The following is a 19,439-nucleotide window of genomic DNA, read 5'->3' as shown; positions in this document are numbered from 1 at the left end:
AATTGTGAGTGACAAACAGGACAAATTCCTTAGCCAAAAGATGTAGCTTAGAGAATAAAATTTTCAAATTCATTGCGTTGAGAGTGTATACTATATCTCCAAACTATATACTACATTTATTATGGGTATACAAATGTACATATAGTATAAATATACCTATGGTAAATTATAAGAATTATTTAATGAATTAATATTTATATAAACAGTATTATTTAAGTATAATTTATACTTTAAAAAAAGGTATAAAGGGTATAAGATAATACTTACTATTTACCTGATATAAGAAGATATAAAATTATATATTTTTATTTTATTCTTTAATTTTATAAAATTATTCAATTTTTAAAAAAATTATATTTAAAATATAATAATAATAGACTATAACTAAATATTAATTTATATTTGACTGTATTTAATTTTCTAATTTAAATAATAATATTAATAAATAAACAATTATACCATTATAATGTTATAAAATTACTATTAATATTTTTTATACAAGTATTATTATTATTTTTAAATATAAAAATATTTATAATAATAAAAAAAAAATTATAATTATTAAATATTAATTAATGTATATAAGTTTTATTTATATAACTATATAAGTTAAATTATAAGAAATTATATATAAAATAATATAAATTATATAATAAAATTATTTATTTTAAAAATAAATTTATATGATATAATTAAATATTATTTTTATTAATTTTAATATAATTAATAATTAAAATTATATTTAAAATAAATATTAAAATAATAATTAAAAATAATTTATATAAATATAAAAATAAAATAATCTTTTACACTAATTATATAATTTATACATATTTTATATTTTTAACCAAGCAATAATATCCTATATAATTCTTAGGTCTTAATTCATTCTTATAATTTATAACTCTCATCAATTTTATAAATATTAATCAATACTTTAATATATATATATATATAATTAATAAAAAAAATATTAAATAAAATGTTTAATATGTATTTTTAACTATGTATTTTTTTGGCAAGGAGTGAAGGACATATAGGACTGTTGGATCTGTACCCAGTCTACACTTACACTCTACGGTTACTGCTCACAGAAATGTCGAGAGAAAGAGAGAAAGAGAGAAAGAGAGAGCGATTATCGTGGGTTCAGCAGAGATCACGGCGAGCGAGAAATGCGGCATAGTACGGAGGTGGTCCTCAGGGAGGGAGGGACCGACCGACGGACCTGAATTCATTCCTTCTCCATTCATCATATATATTAATGCCGAGGTCCTGGATTCACTATCATCTCTCTATCTATCTATGGAATAAGAATAATCTACTACTTTTTCATAATAATAATAAATTCTTTATTTTATTTTGTAGAAAAAATAAAAAAGAATAAATCATGTAACAAGAATTTTAAACCATAATTTAGAAAGAAAAAGAAAAAGAAAAAATCATACAAGACCTATTGAATTTGTTGCTTCCTAGTCTGTCCTACCTACATCATAGTGTCTGGTCTCTACCTGCAACTCCATGCGCGGGTGCAAGCAAGGTTGGTGTGGGGGCCTGTCACATATGTATGGATAATGGAAAATAAGGGCTAATAATTTACCCCTTTCTACTAATATTTTTCATTTATCTTTCTTTTTAATAAGCTAAATTAATGTTTAATCTTAAATATTTAATTAATAACTTATACAAATATTTTTAATTTATCTTTAAAAAATTAGATAACATTAAACTTATATATTTTTTATACTTATAATATTATTTAATAATTAATATTATATATATATATATATATATATATATATATATTATATATATATATATATTGGAGAGAAATTAGAAAGGAAATAAAATGAATGACAATATATCACTTCATTGACTAAAAAAGTAGGAGAAAATTCTCATTTATCATTTCTTAAAAAAAAAATATTTAATATAAATATGTTTCTATTTAACTATTCAATTTTAAATTAGAGAAATAATAGGAAAAATAAATTGGGTGACATTAATATTATTTGGTTGAAAAAAATTAGTTAAATTATTAATTAAAATGTTTTTAATTATATTTTTCTTCTGAATAATACGAAAAGATAATAAAAAAATAATAAAAATAAATAAATAGTTTTGGTATACATGTTTGTATTTTTTTTCTTTTCTGTCATTTATACTTATTTCATTGTGTATTTAAATGATTTGTATTATAAATATATATTTTTTTATTGAATGTTTTTGTGTATTTTCATTACAAATATCGTTTGATAAAAAAAAGTAAATTAGATTTTAAATTATAATATTTTTTAAAATTTTATAAAAAATAATTATTTTAATACTTTAATTAATAAATGAAATAATTTAATAATTAAAATATATATTATAACATTGTTAAATATTAGTAAAATATCAAATAGCTCTGTAGTGCTAGTTTGTTAATTGAACCAAGCTTTGACCATTCAAATTCGGCCTTGTTTGGAGCTGATTGCACTAATAAATAGAAGAAGAAACATTATAAATGTGATTATTGTAATACTTGATTCCAAACAACGCCTAATAATAGTTACAAGATAAGACCATCTTTTAAGAAATTCTATCCATCACATCATCTTATTTTAACTATTAAATTGCTTATTTTTTTTATCAAATTAAATAATTTTATTTTTTTAATATTTAAAATCTTAAATAAAATAACTTATAATAATTCAACAAATTAAATATTCAAATAAACTATTTTTTAATCAAACAAAGTTTTTAAATTCCAAAAAAAAACTCTAATAACAATATCAAACAAACAAACTCTATGAGTCTAGCTAGATCCAAAAATGCCTTGTCTACAATTATTAAGGTTTTGTTTGAGGTTAAATTATTTGAAGAGGAATAAATGATGAAATATTTCATACATACTATTAAACTGTTTTACCACCAAATTTTCTAAATAACTATTAACAGTGATTAAGATGAATTGATCACTCATTTGTTGAAAAAAAAGTACAAGTACGAGAAAAAAAAAATATTTTATTTCTCAACCAATTTGCTACAAGTCTTTCTCTCCCCAACTATTTCGAAAAAAAATTCTGCCTAACATTAATATTTAAACATTGTTTAATTATTTTCAAATAACCACTTATCAAGCAAGTCCTAATCGTCGATTCGTCGGTGCTCAAGATATATATTTGATAGGTTTTTATATATAAGCTGCAGTATAAAAAAAAATAATAATAAAAAAGTTGAGCCTGACCTAGAATGAGTAGTTGTGATACATCAATATCATTCATGGCTAATGAAATGTTTTTTTTTTTTTTCTAAACTAGGATTATTCGAACCATATGGGAACTAGAGCCAGCTAGACTCTGCATCCATAAACAAACAGATAAGGTTTAGTTTGATTTCAACTTATACTTTAACTTACAATAATAATAATAATAATAATAATAATATTAACATAATTATTAAATACAAAAAAAAATGGAAAAACGACAAGAATAGAAACTGACAAAAGGCAATAGAGAAACGGCTCACGGCTTGAGCCATTGCTTGCTGAATAGGAGACAAAGCACCGCCTTTTACCGAGACTAGACGGACAAAGAAGAAGTCTCTGTAAAACTGTTATTCGAGATTGTTTGATCATCACTTTTTTTTAATTAAATTAAAAATATTTATAATTAAATTATAAAAATTATGTATCTTTTGATTGTCTAAATAGTTAAAAATAGAATGTCATTAAAAAATCCCATAATCTTTTATCACTTATAAACCATATCTTAGTTTTTTTTTTATTTTAAACTTTTATTCATTTATATACACTTTAAAATTTAAAACTATCACTAGACATCTACACTATGTAACTTTTATTATTATTAATAATTCAATCTAATATACAATTTAAATAAATCAAACGAGGCCTTCTCTCTTGACCTATCTATATTAGATTGAACTCTTATTCTCTTTTCACCATTATATTAGAGAGCTAGCTAGCTATCGTGTTCCTTCCGTTGAATGATAATCAAAATCTCTGTTACTTACTAAAAATGCCATTGGAAACGGTCGATCAGAGGCAACACGGGAGGGTTCAAACCGGAGGAGGAGGAGGAGGAGGCAACGTGCATCCGCCTGAACCGGAGAACGTCCCCTGCCCTCGTTGCGATTCGACCAACACTAAATTCTGCTACTACAACAACTACAATCTCTCTCAGCCTCGTCATTTCTGCAAATCTTGCCGCCGATACTGGACCCGCGGCGGCACCCTTCGCAACGTCCCTGTTGGCGGCGGCACCCGCCGAAACCCCATCAAACGTTCTCGTAATTCCTCTTCCGTTGCCGCCGCCGCTTCATCTTCTTCATCTTCGGCCGCCGCCGCCGTTACTATCCGCGACTCTATTCCCCTCTTGCCACCGCCGAAATCAATCGACGCAACCGCAACGTCGTCGTTTTACACCGAAATGAACCTGAACGAAACCTATCATCAATACGACCCTGTTTCAGCTATTCATCCGGGGACATTCACGTCGTTGCTTGCGCCGCCTCCTCAAGGAGGAAGTGGAGGGTTATTCGGTTTAGGTGGGTATGGGCTTGATTCCGGGTCTGGATTGAGGGAAACGGAGTTTGGTCTGAGCATCGGAGTTTGGCCGATGGAGGAGATGGGTGTCGTCGGCAACGGCGGAGGTGATCCCGGGGTAACATGGCAAATGGGTGTTGGAGGAGGAGGAGGAGAACGAGGGTTAACGGAATCAGAATACTTTGGGTGGCCGGAGCTGGCCATTTCCACGCCGGGGAAGGCAGTCAAGTAAACAATCTGGGTCCAGCATAAAAAAAAGAAGAAGGGGGTTTTCTTTAATGGTTCGGTGCTTGTGTTTGAGACTTGATAAAGGGTAAGTAAGTGAATACTTCTATTCCAATATAAATCAGACAGTTTAATTAATTTAAATCTTTGTTTATGTTGGAATATTAGAGAAAAAAACTATTATTTTGCATCATGTATTTAATTACATATTTGTTTGTGTTTGTGTGTTTTGTGTATCCTTAATACATGCTCTTCCTGTTTTGTAATGGGTGTTTAATTATTTTCATGTTTTAGATAAAATGAGCATATTGTTGTGGTAATACAGAGAAGAAAAACTTGTGAATGTTTAATCATGTTGTGAACTATATATAATGCATTTCATCAATTAATGAAAGAGCTCAAGATATTTTGGAGCTTATTATGCATTTAATGGTCTGAAATTTCTTCTTTATATTTATTATATAATATATAGAATTTAAAATTGAATTTTTTTGACATTTTGGTTTGTAAAGAGGACAAGAGGGAATTAATTGGGATTATAAATTTTGTTTCTTCTGTTAGCGTTCCCCGAAAAGATTGCTTTAATAGTGTGTGCATCTCTTTGGATAAGGAAACAATCACGGGATATTATACTTTATTATCTTTTATATTTTTTGCAAATTATAAAACTTTGGTGTAAAGTTCAAGAAAATAGAGAGATTATGGTTTAAGTTAAAATATTTGGAATTTTAGGGGAGAAGAAAATGAATTTGATTTTGTTGGAATTTAATAGATTGGATGTTTAGGGTCAAAAGTGAAGAGAGTAGAAAGTTTAGGGACATAATTAAAGAAGATGGAGAATTCAGGGGCTGAATCGGAAAACTATGACTTTCACAGGTTCTGACATCGTGGTCGTAGTTCAATCTTGGTCGTACTAACTTCTTTGATTTTGGATATTTTAATATTTTGTTTATAAAAAAAAATTGTTTGATTAAAAAAATAGTCATTTGAGATTTTTTTAAGAATAATTAATAAAAATATAGTTTATTTCAAATTTAAATTTAAATTCAATAAATTAAAATTAAAATAATATTTTAATTAATAATTATAATTATAATTACAATTATAATTATAATTATAATTATAATTATAATTAAATAATTTAATAGTTAAAGTAATAAGAATATAACAAAAGCAGTTAGATTTTACAATGATATAATTGTGAAATTGGGATTCCTAATTATTTGAGATTTTTAACATATATTTTTTTAAATATTTAATCTTTTTATTGTTAAAGTTTTAAAATAAATAAAAAATTATTTTAATAGTTTCAAATGTAGTTAACTTATTATATACATGTCTATTTATAAATAAATAAATAAAATATCCATGTAACCTATTTAACTATCAAATTTAAGTTAACGATTTTTGAAACCGTTAGAATAAAATCTCGTTTTGAATAATTTTAAAAATAAGTAGCTCCAAATCAAACTGTAAAATTAGAAGAAGATGTCCAAAATCTCAATTAATCCCAATTAAAAACTTTAATTTGATAATACAGCCTATAATACTATAATAAGATATGAGTTGTATTAGTTGAATTCATTTGTTTTTTTAGTGAATTAAAGAATACTCAATTAATCTCGGATGAAGTTTTGAAATTTGGTTACCAAATTATTTAAAATTGCATAACATTTATGAATTTTACGGCTCATCCAATCAGATTCGGAATTATACATAAAATTGTTTTAGTTTAACTTTTGACTTATTGTTGAGCAAGTATGTTTTTAATTTATCATGGATATTTCCTATCAATTCATATACTTTGCAAGATTGGTTGATTAAGATGTTTAATTAGTTGTCAACGTTAATTCTATTAATTGTTCTCTACAAAACAATACTTTCTTACATATATAGAGTGTATTATTTGCTGGGAAGTAATCTTTCAATATATATATATATATATATATATATATACATATACATATATATATATATATATATATTTATTTTCAATTGTTTTGAAAAACATTTTTAGTAATAGATTAACTACAAGAGTTTTCATCTTTATTCTCACTTTTATTATTTTCTCAAACAGTGATATGGTGACACATCATCCTTTCCCTATTTTCTCTCCCAAATTTTTCCTATCATTACTCATATATTAATTAGAAAAATGACAATAGAGAGATAAATTTAGAAAACGAATAAGAAAAAAAAATGATAGTGACACAATCTAATTGTTTGAAAAATTAAAAAGATTTTAATTTTTTTTTTTAATCTTCACACTTTTTTCCGTCAATGAGAATGAGGTGATATACATCATTTTCTCTCTATATCCCCTCATATATTATTTATCATTCCCTTATATTATAAATAGGAGTTCTTAATACTTTATTAAACATACTCATTTCTTTTGAATACATTTAAACACTTGTTCTTGTTAACCAAATTAAATATATATGTTTGTAATAAACATGTTAAATGATAACTACTATATTAAACCAAAAAAAAAAACAAAGAATCCCTCTTCTAACTTATCCAAAAAAGACATGAATTTTAGTTTCCTTAAAGTCTGCGGGATTAGTCGTGCTCCGAAAAATAATTGAATTTAATGTTTAATAAAAATAGCAGCGTGGGAGATGCAATGAAGAACGATGATGGTGGGTTCAGTGAAATGCAGGCCACGCTCAAACAGACCAGCAAACACATGATAATAATGTGGTTTCACGGTCGTGGAATGTTTCATCATCTGCACTTATTTCAAACCCTCAAACCTAGCTAATCATAACCTTTGACCTTTTCTGTTTCCCTTTCCCAACCTAATGATTTTGTTTTTTTTTACTAACAAAGACTTTCAACCACAAACAAACAAACAAATTCCCCTTAATATAAGGGAGATTCAAAGTTTTCTAAGCACAATTACAAAATAAAAACAAAAAGTTAATCTCAATCAAGTTCAAGGTAGGTGTTAAAAAACATTCTCATACATTACCAATTATAAACCCATTTTTGTTATAAAGAAAATACATTCTAACTTTTGGAATTAATTACGACATTTGAATACATTTATTATTTATTTAGCAATGTACATTAGTTATTCTATGCCATAATAAAGATTAAACATAATCCAACTAATCTATTAAAATATAAAATTTTGTCACTTATTTAAATTTTTATAATAAGTATGAAAATTATTTATGTAAAAACAAAAATAATATTTATTATTCATTGAATTATGACTATATTTAATATATATTATTTTAATCTCAATCATACTAAACTCTAAAAATATATGTTTATTTACTATAAAAACACTAGAAGATGTAATCTCCACATTAGACAATTAAGAAATATCCTTTTATTATGGATTCAATTAAAACTTGGTAGAGACTTATAACTATGTCTTAATTAAAGAGAAAAATTATAATTCATCAAGCTTTTCGATCTAAATTGTCACGTTTGAAACGGTTTTTCCTTGGTTTGACCATGGATGAGATGTGATGATATTTGTGTTTCTGCTCCGATTCTGATTTCGCCCTAAACACTAATAAACATAGTTAAATATATAACATTATCAATATATTTATTTATTTTTATATTTCATAAGAATTTTAATTTCATTTTTATAATAACAATATTATATATTATCTAAAAACATCATTTTATATAATTTTATCATACCCAAACAAAATTGTTTTAGAGAATATGGTATACAAAGTATCTTGCAAAAATTCTCATTACAAAAAAATTTCTATGGAATGATAAATATATTTCCTGCCACGTTATAATCGAAAATTGTGATACCCATGTTCTCAATATTACAAAGAATCTTCACACTTCTTGAAATATTACAAGAATAAATAAAATGTTTATTAACACAAATAACATAAAGAATATAAAGGAAGAAAACCATAATACTTCAGATAAGATGAGTGAAGATTCTCAAATATAGATAGATGTGGGGGGAAATATACTCAAAAAAATACACTTTGCTTACAAAAGAAGAAAAGGGAGAAAGATGGTAATATAATATAATCATATATATAATTCATATGAAAAACAAAAACAAAAAATACTACAAAAGTGGAGAAACAAAACCCATGAATATAATTCATATGCATGCAATAATAATACATAAGGAAAAAAAGATGCATACAAGTACTCACTCATATATAGCACAACAAATATTGAAATTGCTGCTAATAAATAATAATACACACAACAAGACAAGACAAGACTCTTGTTTCATAGAGAATAAGGTTTAAGTTAGTTTGGCTTGAAGAATTTGAGTTTGATCCCTTCATTAACCATACTCCATATTCCTCCAATTGAAAAGGCCAAACTAAAAGCAACCCCTAGCCAACCCAGAATCCAATTCAGATACCAATTAAAGCTATACTTTATTGGTTTCTTTAAAAGAACCCACATGAAGCAAGGATAAGCAAACGTAACCGGAAGCGTCAACCCTCCAAGCAAACCCGCTAAGCTAGACAAGAAAGGTAATGCCACCCCAATGAAGAACGATATGAATCCATAGAACACTCTGAACCCGGACCTCACCCAGATCGAACAAGGCCTGTTTGTTCGGCTTGTGTAGCTCGCTTCAAAGCTGTCGAAAACAGGCATTGAGTATATCTGAAAGCTGCTCAGGCAATTGAACACCACTAACAGAAACGTCATCGCAAGAAGCCCTCTTGAAATGTCGTGACTATGGAACGCAAACAGAGCGTTCAGAATCCCACCCGAAGGCATTTGGTTACCATAAGCCCAGAACCCTCCTATTGCAACAGGAAACAAGCACAACGCGATGAAGAAATAAGCTACTTTTGCTCCTTTCCACATAGGTACGTGAGCTGGATGCTTGAATGTCGACGGCATCGTCGCCTACATACAAAATCAAAAAACAAAATGTTACAGATTCCGAAAAGACAGCTCTTCCATGAAAAAGAGAAAAGGGTACCTGAATCTCCATCACAAGATTATGTCCTCTGAAAGCAAACGCGACTATACCTAAGGCGTTCATAACAGAGAAGACAGTGGCAGCAGAAGAATGCAATGAAGCGGGTTCGTAAGAGATTGAAGGTGGCCTCGGATGGCTGACAGATAGAATCCAAACCATAGTGGAGTAAGTAATGGCCGTTATAGCTCCGACAAGAGACAACCCGGCTATGGAATTGAGATTCGGGAGTTGGGACAAGACTATACAAAGAGACGTGAACACTAAGTACCACTCGACTGTCGTCAGAGGATTTGATGAACAGAGTGGTCCGCAAACTATTTGAAAAAAGAGTTTCATTGTTTCCCCACCGATGAGAATCAAAGCTGTCGCGGTTCCAGCTGATAAGTAAACAGTAGGGAACAGAGCAAGCCAGACACCCAATCTTTCTCCTGATATCATCACAAATTCACAAATTATATGAAAAATGAATACTTGATGAGAAAATTTTGAGACATAGTAATAATTTCTCTAACCAAATGCGGCTTGTGCAAGCTCTACATATCTGTTGTATCTTTTCCCAGGAACAGCTTCATGTAATTGAACCAGAATCCATAACGTGTAAAGTTGCCACAGATAAGCTATCATTAATGAAAGTATTCCCCAACTCCTGCCCGATTTTATAAGCAAAAAATTACATTCTTTTCACCATTGCTATGATCAACCAAATTATAAAGAAAGCTTCTATCTTTAAGAAACCCTCAAATTTTTGTTTGTTTGAGAATTGTCAATTTGATCAAAAGATGCCCAGAAGGCAACAAGAAATGCAAAACAATGAAAAAAACAACATTTTTTACTCAACCCAGATATAAGAATAACACGAAAATCAAAGCAGTTTGACCTTCAACAGGAAATTTTACTTTCATAGCAAAAGTAGTAGGGGTGGTAATAAATTTGATTCCAATTCTACACGACAGTTAAAAAACAAAACAGCAAAGAATGGGATCGAAGTGGGATAATGTATCATTAAAGTCAAAGGTCCCACGCCACACTTGAATTGGATATGATTTCTAAAGCAAGCAAGCTTGATGACTGTAAGCAACTCTAATGACTAAACATAATTATGAAAAACAGAGGCCCCATCCAAAATATGAATGTTCTCTAGCACACTTATCGTGGGTAAAGCAAAAGTATATGACAATGATTCTCATAATAAATTAAAAAGTATGACCTGATTTGTCAGGTCTTTAGAATTAAAAGTTATTTTTGAATAATTTACTAAAAGTTATAAAATATCATGTTAATAAACATTTTATTTTGATGAATAATTATTGATTGGATAGTGAATTATTTGAAAATAATCTCAAATAATCCCAATCAAACAAGGCAGGCCTAGATCAACAAGGAAATTTTGGGTAACACTAAATTTGATGAATGGGGATTGCAAAACTGGAAAGGATCTAAGAATGATCCTATGATAACTCCATCTGGGATATGAAAATGAAACTGATAAAAAGCTTGATTCTTTCCTTTGTGTAAAGATGCTAATAAGATTCTATAATTCATTATCCAAATTATGTGAATGAAGCATCTCAAATCTTGCTATTATACAAGATCATTGACATGAATAGAGAATATTAATGAACCCTATATTTCATCTTAAATCCCTGAATGATGGTTGCAATCTCACATATATAAGCAGTTAATATAGATAAAAACAGAGAAGAGAAATGGAGGTGACTGACCAGCCAAGGAAAGAGAAAGCAACAGGCAGGAGCAATGCCTGAAATCCGACGCCGGCGTTGAGATTGTGAAACGCGGCATAGTGAGCGTTTCCATTCCGAGACTCAGTAATCGGAAGCCACGCGTCTTGTGGGTTCAATTTAGTGAGGTGACCAACTTCCTCGAGATACCCTTTCATGTTTACTAAAACCCTCTTCATCGGCGTTCCAATCGGGCTGAGGAATCGCGGCGAGATGAAAGATGTAGGCGTCCATGACCTCGTTTCCTTCCCAGCCGCGGCGTTTCTGGGCGATCTCTGGCCAGAAGGTGTCTGAGTTTCCGGTGTAGATACCCTCGGCGTTGCCGGTATCGATATCAGCTCTGTCTCCGGCCTCTCGTCCATCACTATCGTTAAAACTAAAAGCAAGCACTCCGAAGTCGTTCGGGTTTGTTTGTATTATGATCAGAAGAATGGGGGTGGGGGAAAAGAGTGCTAATGTATCTTTGAAAATCTCACTTTTTTTCTCACTGTCTGTTCTTTGTTTTTTTGTCAGAGCATGAGTAAGATGAGTGAAAGTGTGGAAACAAGGAATCCTGTCCAACGACGACGGTCAGAGGAGACTAATTCCCGGATCTCGATGAGATGTCGACGGTGAAGATGAAGTGAGCTTCATTTTATAGGCTTTTTACATTGATGCTGCGTTCGTTATTAGCGGGAAAGTGAAAGGAAAAAGGAAGTGTAGTGATATCGATGTTTGCACGGGAATGCAATTAGTGGGGTTCACGTTTTGGGAATTTACTATTTAGCCTCTTGATTATTTGTCTTTTTTTATAACATTCATTAAAATTAAAATAAAGTCAAATAAATGGGTAGTGAATAACAAATTAGAAGTTCGATTCTTCAAATTAATACCTAACATAAACAAGTTCAAATAATTTGATTTAAGACCGTGATCATGTTTAGGGACGAATCCAAATATTTGAGTTGGAGTGAGCTCAAAAAAAGTGAGTTGATCTAAAAAGATTAAAAATCACGAATTTAATTTCCATATGAAGCACTTTGAATGGGAGCGAGAGGTCGTGGTTATGGGTACTATTAGGGATGTAAACGAGCCGATCAGTACCAAGCTCAGGCTTGATTCGTTTAATATTATGCAAGCTCGAGCCGACATCTAACTCATTTTTGTCGGGCTCACGAGCTGTTCGCGAGTCGTCCAAGAAACGAGCTTTTGAGACTCATTTAACATATATTTGAGCTCAAACCGAGCTCAAACCTTTTGTAGTCGAGCTCACAAATTTTTCACCCTCATTATCTAATAATAATATATGCAATTTTTTTTTGTTTTCAATTTAATTATAATTAACAATATATTCTGATATGTATAGTTAAATATATATTTCAAATTAAATAATTTTAATCTGAATCTCATTATAAATAAAAATATATATTTAATAATGTTTTACAAGTTACATGTAAATGAATAATTTTTTTAAAAATAATTTATAGTCATTTATTTAAAACTCAAAAAGGAAAAAATGATCCCTGAATTTTTTTAATTAAGACAAAAACAACATTTTGTCCTAATATTGAAACAAATCAAAACCAATCCAACAAACTAAAATACTACAAACCAATAAGCATGAATAAACAACCAACAAGCAAACATTAATTATATCATCTTCCCTTGAACAAAGAAACATTTGTGACTTCTTCAAACATGATATTTCATGGTTGACACAGATCTCAATTATCCGACGTTATAGAATACGCGTCCATGTGTGGATAAAAACGAAATCATCAAAGACTATGTCGCTCAAAATATGAAATTTGTTGAGGTGTCTTAAATTAATGATACAAGGAAAGAGAATATTGAACAAAATGAAAATATATATTTTTGGTGTGTAATCTTGATTTAAGGAAATAAGAGTAACACAAAAAAAAATGTGATCTTTTGTTATGGTAATATAACTAGAAAAGTATTTTGATAATATTTTAGGGATTAATATTAATGTTGACATATTTGAAACTTATTTAAATGTGTAGTCGGACACTTTAGAAAGTTGAAATCTTTGCCTTGAGAGCATCGTTTCAATCACAGTTTTGTATCTGTTAAGGTTTCGAAGGACATAGTATTTTATAAACTCGTGTCATAATTCTGTAATATCTTGTTGTAATATGTATTCTGATCTCATAATAATACTCTCTCTTTCTGGTGTGGTGGACGTAGTCAAGTTTTATATTGGTGAACCACGTTAAAAATCGTTTATTTCTTTATTACTTACGCCATCTCACGCATTCTGTTACAACAAAATTATGAGCAAACCTCCTCCAAAGCACAATAGTAAAATATGACATTCACCAAGGATACGGACAATCTATTCCTCACAACAAGAACAAATGACACAACTCGTACTTGGAATAGTCATAAACCTACTAATTATGTCCCTAGTAATGAGTCATTGAGTCTTTCCCGAAATGTTCATAAACCTACTAATTATGTCCCTAGTAATGAGTCATTGAGTCTTTCCCAAAATGTGAGCCAAAGGACAATTTGATGACAGAGTATGATTTTAGGTGAGCATACACAATTAGCCCGATCAACCAACTACCCCTACTCCGTATACATTGCCATGCCAATCCCGAAATGAATTATTGTTAATAACCACCTTTTTGGAATAAGCCTCAGGAGATCATTACATTCACCATCCTTAACTTGTCTAACAATTGCTCCTTAATGTTCTCTTTTACATTTAACACTACTGAATTCATGCTTCTTAAGGATTGGTGTTCCTTCAAACCACATATCATGTTTATTAAAAAAACGTACCTCTACCATCACCAAACGTACCTCTTGAAATATTGATCCCGCACTCTAGTTTAATTTAAGAATCTTTTTTAGTGACCATGACATATCCTCTTTAATTCTGCACGTCCAAATACTTTTCTTCGTTTTCATGAAAATGGAATGTACCCATCGCACCCAAATTGAGTCCTTCATATTTCGACTTATAAACAAACATGTTTGCGAGCTAACGAGCCGAATGTTTAAATTTTCGAGCTTTTTAAACGAGTTTGAACAAGCTTTTTATCGAGCCAAATCCGAATAACTCACGAGTAACTCTGTTCATTTACATCTCTATTAATCATGCTAGTTCTCTTTAATTCAAAATAAAATAAAATTGAAATGAACTTAAAATGTTAACAAAAAAAAAATGAATAAAATAAGTGAATTCGAATAAACTTAGATTTTACACATTTCTAATGAATTAAAAAAATAAATAGTAAATTAAATTAAAAAAAATAAAAAAGTTATATATTTTTAACTTTTTGAGAGTTAGCATATATCCATTCATGATCCTCTAATAAGTGAATGTATCACATTATTAAAATATATATATATATATAGTGTCATACATCAGTCCATGAAAAATAAGGTTCCTTGTTATTTAGCAAATAAAAAAATGCTCTCCTTAGCATTTCATTTTATAGTGTCATTCCAATGCTATTATGAAGTATTAACAATCTATTGTGAGGCAAAATAACTACATTTGTTAATAAATACATTATAAAAGTAGGTACAAAGGCACATAATTGTCAACTACATTTTTCTCGTATAATGTGATTATAGATAGTTATTAATATTATCATAATGATGTTAAATAACCATTTTTTTTTAAGAAAAAAAGCTTTATAAAAATCTAAAACAACCGGATGATTAGAGTTCCAAGAGTTAATTTATATTACTTTCTTTATCTAAAGTGATATTTATGTCTGGTTTAATTCATCTTATTCTTTACAAATTCATGTGTATAATAATATTCAGGTGTTAGTTAGATATGTTTAATTGTTTGAATTTACCTATCAAATTTAATTTTATTTATTCACAATTTACATCTTTTTATTTATGTAGACATCCCATCTTCTTAATTGTAATTATTAAGGATAATTATAACAGTTATAATTCTTACGTAACACCATTTTTTATTTGAATTGTCTGGTTTTAATGGTTTTTCCCGATTTAATCTGGGATTGAATAAGGATAATATTTGTGTTTTATGTTTTGATTTTATCCTGATTCTATCCCAAATACCAATAAACACAATTATATATATATATATATATATATATATATATATATATATATATATATATATATATATATATATATATATATATATATATATATATATATATATATATATATATATATATAACATAACTTATATAATTATTTATTTATAATATTTTATAAAAAAATTCAGTTTATTTTTTATAATAATATGAATTTTTAATATATTATAAAAAAGTAACATTTTATATAATTTTATCATGGACAAATTGTACTTTGTAGAGAATATGATACCAACGTTGTCCCACGAGAATTTTTCGAAATTAAACCTAACGATAATGATAGTAAAAAATTCTTAAAATATAACGGGAAAAGAGGGTAATTCATTTTCTAAAAAATATATTACACATACTCAAACTTAAATTCCTCACATAAATATAATGCAATGGGAATTAGATAAATAATTGTGTGACTGGTGATAACATGATTCATTTTTTTACTAGTTAGCTTCAAATACAGTTAGATTTAATATTTTAAATATCGTTGAAACAAAGTAATAAATAAAAGAGAATTCAGTTTAAGAAGAGAAGTAGCTATTAGAAATAGAGTTATGGGAATTTAGAGAGAATCTTAGCTAAATTTTTATCTTCTTTGTTTCCTCTTTTAAGTCCAGTTGATTAGTTTCCACCAATAATTTCTTGAGAACAATTAATTGGCCTTGTCGGATTGGATTGGGTTATTTGAATAACTAAAATTAAAAAATATAATTTCACTCTCTTTTAATTTATTTATCAAATTTCTCCATTCATTAATATTTTTTTTAATATAATAGGGTACATAATTGAGTTACCATCCCAATTATATTTTGACGGACTATCCGGTTAAAAGTAAATCGTCGAACTTTCACCGATAGTAATCGTCCGATTCGTATCATTTATAATGTTATTATTATGATGTTTCTGATATTCATTCTGGAAAGTCGGTAGAGACCGTCGGGGAGTTAATCGTTCTTCTCGAAATCTTACTATCTCAATAACCTATTGAGTAACATTTATTTATTTATTTTCTCTTCCTGTTTTAAAAATTATAATCCATCCTTAATTTTTTAAATAACGGGATTATTCTTGGGTTAATAAAATCTAACTCAAAGAAGAGGTGGATGGCAATTTGAATCGCTAAAATCCATGATCAATTTTTTCTCTTTTTCAGACTGTGGAATTCCTCGTGGGCGATTCTAAATTTATTGATGATATTCAGTTGCTTTCTCGTAATAGGAAGAAGTGGTAACAGTATTGTTAGCACAAAAATATTATTTTCTTAATTGTAACTGTTTTTTGTAACAGTAACGATGTATTCTCATATAGCCAATAAGAATCTGTTCGTGAATAAATATCTCTAAAATATGACGTTAATATAGTTATATGTTCTTCAACTATTTTAGATATTCGCCTTTAATGCAATAATTTTAAAAAAAAAATAAAAAAAAAAATCATTACATTTTTCATGAAATAAGTGTATTATATTTTTCGATAGTTGGGCTTTTTTAATAACTAATAGTTGGGCTTCGATAACACATTTATTGAAGGATATTTTATTAAATGGGCTTACATGACCCTAGGATCAGATTATCAAAGCTGCACATATAAAATAAAACGCCTTGATTCTCAACATCTCTTTAGCAGAAAAATTAGGGTTTCTAAGTCTCTTGAGAACTACGGCGAAAAAGCACTAAGCTTTAGCTATCAAATCTCGCAAGCATGGCGTCCCAGATGAGCAAGAAGCGAAAGGTTCGTTCTTTTGTTATTGTACTCAATTTTGCGAAATTATTTTTTTATTTTATGATGATCTATTTTGACGTGTTGATTTCATTGATCTAACAATGGCCATGCTCTATTCTTATTTTTTGATAGTTTGTCGCTGATGGAGTTTTCTTTGCTGAGCTCAATGAGGTTCTGACCAGAGAGTTGGCCGAGGATGGTTACTCTGGTGTTGAGGTTAGAGTCACGCCGATGCGTACAGAAATTATCATCAGGGCCACCCGTACTCAGAATGTTCTTGGTGCGTAAGTACGGCATTTTATAAGATTGAGATGAATACAAATCATTGAGATCTGAGATCACCCCCTGGATTTATTGTTGATACGATTATTTGTTTATCTGAATTCTGTTGATTTGATAAACATGCTTTGTTCTAGATATGCGTTTTGCTAGACTTCCACCTAAATTTCGTCACTTTTTTCTACCTTATATGTTTGACTTTGAATGTATTATTATATGATCAGTTTATATCCTTCTGTTTAACATTAGTATATATGATTCTTTAGGAATTGAATCGAATTCAACGATTTTGTTAAAGGAATTGTCTAGAAAGTTGCCACTATAAAGCTTAAGGATTTTGCTGTTGGTTTTAACTATGCTGTTCTCACAGGTGAGAAGGGAAGAAGAATTAGGGAGTTGACATCAGTTGTGCAAAAGCGATTCAAGTTCCCAGAGGGAAGTGTTGAGCTTTATGCTGAGAAGGTGAACAACAGGGGTCTTTGTGCTATTGCTCAAGCAGAGTCTCTTCGTTACAAGCTTCTCGGAGGGCTCGCTGTTCGCAGGTGTGTAATTTTTGTCTTGTATACATATATATGCTAATAAAAGAACTTTTAAACTCATTTTTATATTTGAAATCTTTGTTTAGGGCTTGTTATGGTGTGCTGAGATTTGTTATGGAGAGTGGGGCAAAGGGTTGCGAGGTTAGTTACTAACTCTTCCCTTTTTCTATCAAAAGCACAATAAACTATTTCTGAATTCTCTTCATTCATACAATCAATGTAGGTGATTGTGAGTGGAAAGCTCCGTGCCCAGCGTGCTAAATCGATGAAATTCAAGGATGGTTATATGATTTCATCTGGTCAACCTGTCAAAGAGTACATTGATTCTGCAGTTAGGCATGTTCTTCTTAGACAGGTGGGTATTTTTATGAAGAAAAATTGTGAATAGTTTTTTGGAAATTAGAAATTAAAGGGTACACTTTCTGATTTTTATGTGTTAAAACTTATATTGTGTATGTATGTACAATAGGGAGTCCTTGGTATTAAGGTGAAAATCATGCTTGAATGGGACCCTAAGGGTAAGCAAGGGCCAACTACTCCACTTCCTGATCAGGTTGTAATTCACAATCCTAAGGATGAAGAAATCAGTTTCACTCCATCCGTAGTAGCACCTCCACCAGTTGTTGAACCAGTTGCCTAAGTCTCTACAACAACAATAGTCTTTTTCTTGTGATACCTTTTCCATTTATTTGGTTTCTTTATGAGGAAGTTATAAAACCTTTTTAAGGGATTTCTTTTGTGATTTCTGCTATTTATGTTGACTGTTCAGTTTTGTTTGTCTAAAGAATTATTGTTTTAGATTTCGATAGTTATGATGATCTTTCATGTCCCCCATATTTTTCTGGTTAAAGAATGTTTTTTGTTTGGCTATCATGTTACAGAAATTATTCAATACACCCTATAGGCATACAGTATCCTAGAGAAATATTCTCAGGTATTTCCTAAATTGTAGTTTACAACCACATCTTTGATCTTGAAGTATATGCCTATTTTTTAAAAGCATCTCATGTTCCTTTCAAATAAAATGTTACACAGGAAGATAACCAAGACTGAGACAAGTTCAACATCCATTTCTCAATCATTTCAATTCATAAGTTTGATAAAGCATTTAAAATTAAGAATTAGAGTTAATTCAAAATAGTGTGTTTTTAATTATAGTTAATTCAAACTAGTCTATTTTTAAAATTCTGAATTCCACTAATTTTTAGTTTGGAATTATAATTCAAATTTTTTTCTCTTATGTTTTTCAAACAGAATTCTTTTACCATATAGAGAAAATATATAGTAAAAGCATATATATTAGGTGAAAATATATAGTAAAAGCATATATATTAGGTGAAAATATATAGTAAAAGCATATATATT

The 19,439-nt window shown here is 29.2% G+C and overlaps 3 protein-coding genes across 3 annotated transcripts; 2 read left to right on the top strand and 1 right to left on the bottom strand.

The window, feature by feature from the left end:
- The first annotated feature begins 3,958 nt into the window (after nt 1–3,958).
- Nucleotides 3,959–5,181, top strand: LOC124931324 (dof zinc finger protein DOF3.4-like). Its single transcript, XM_047471763.1, has one exon. The coding sequence runs from the start codon at nt 4,017–4,019 to the stop codon at nt 4,773–4,775; it is 759 nt and encodes a 252-aa protein (XP_047327719.1). The 5' UTR covers nt 3,959–4,016; the 3' UTR covers nt 4,776–5,181.
- A 3,657-nt stretch (nt 5,182–8,838) lies between these two features.
- Nucleotides 8,839–12,071, bottom strand: LOC124931874 (lysine histidine transporter-like 8). The gene is made up of 4 exons (XM_047472450.1): nt 11,432–12,071; nt 10,223–10,356; nt 9,711–10,138; nt 8,839–9,634 (listed from the first exon to the last, which is right to left on the bottom strand). The coding sequence occupies exons 1-4, from the start codon at nt 11,809–11,811 to the stop codon at nt 9,017–9,019; spliced, it is 1,560 nt and encodes a 519-aa protein (XP_047328406.1). The 5' UTR covers nt 11,812–12,071; the 3' UTR covers nt 8,839–9,016.
- Nucleotides 12,072–17,123: 5,052 nt separating this feature from the next.
- On the top strand, nt 17,124–18,899 carry LOC124932230 (40S ribosomal protein S3-2-like). Its single transcript, XM_047472848.1, has 6 exons — nt 17,124–17,265; nt 17,389–17,536; nt 17,906–18,077; nt 18,161–18,215; nt 18,298–18,429; nt 18,544–18,899. Exons 1-6 carry the CDS (start codon nt 17,236–17,238, stop codon nt 18,712–18,714), a joined length of 708 nt encoding a protein of 235 aa, XP_047328804.1. The 5' UTR covers nt 17,124–17,235; the 3' UTR covers nt 18,715–18,899.
- Nucleotides 18,900–19,439: the final 540 nt, after the last annotated feature.

Source organism: Impatiens glandulifera, chromosome 3 (genome assembly GCF_907164915.1).
Source record: "Impatiens glandulifera chromosome 3, dImpGla2.1, whole genome shotgun sequence".
NCBI lineage: Eukaryota > Viridiplantae > Streptophyta > Magnoliopsida > Ericales > Balsaminaceae > Impatiens > Impatiens glandulifera.
This window is presented reverse-complemented; position numbering and strand designations above follow the sequence as displayed.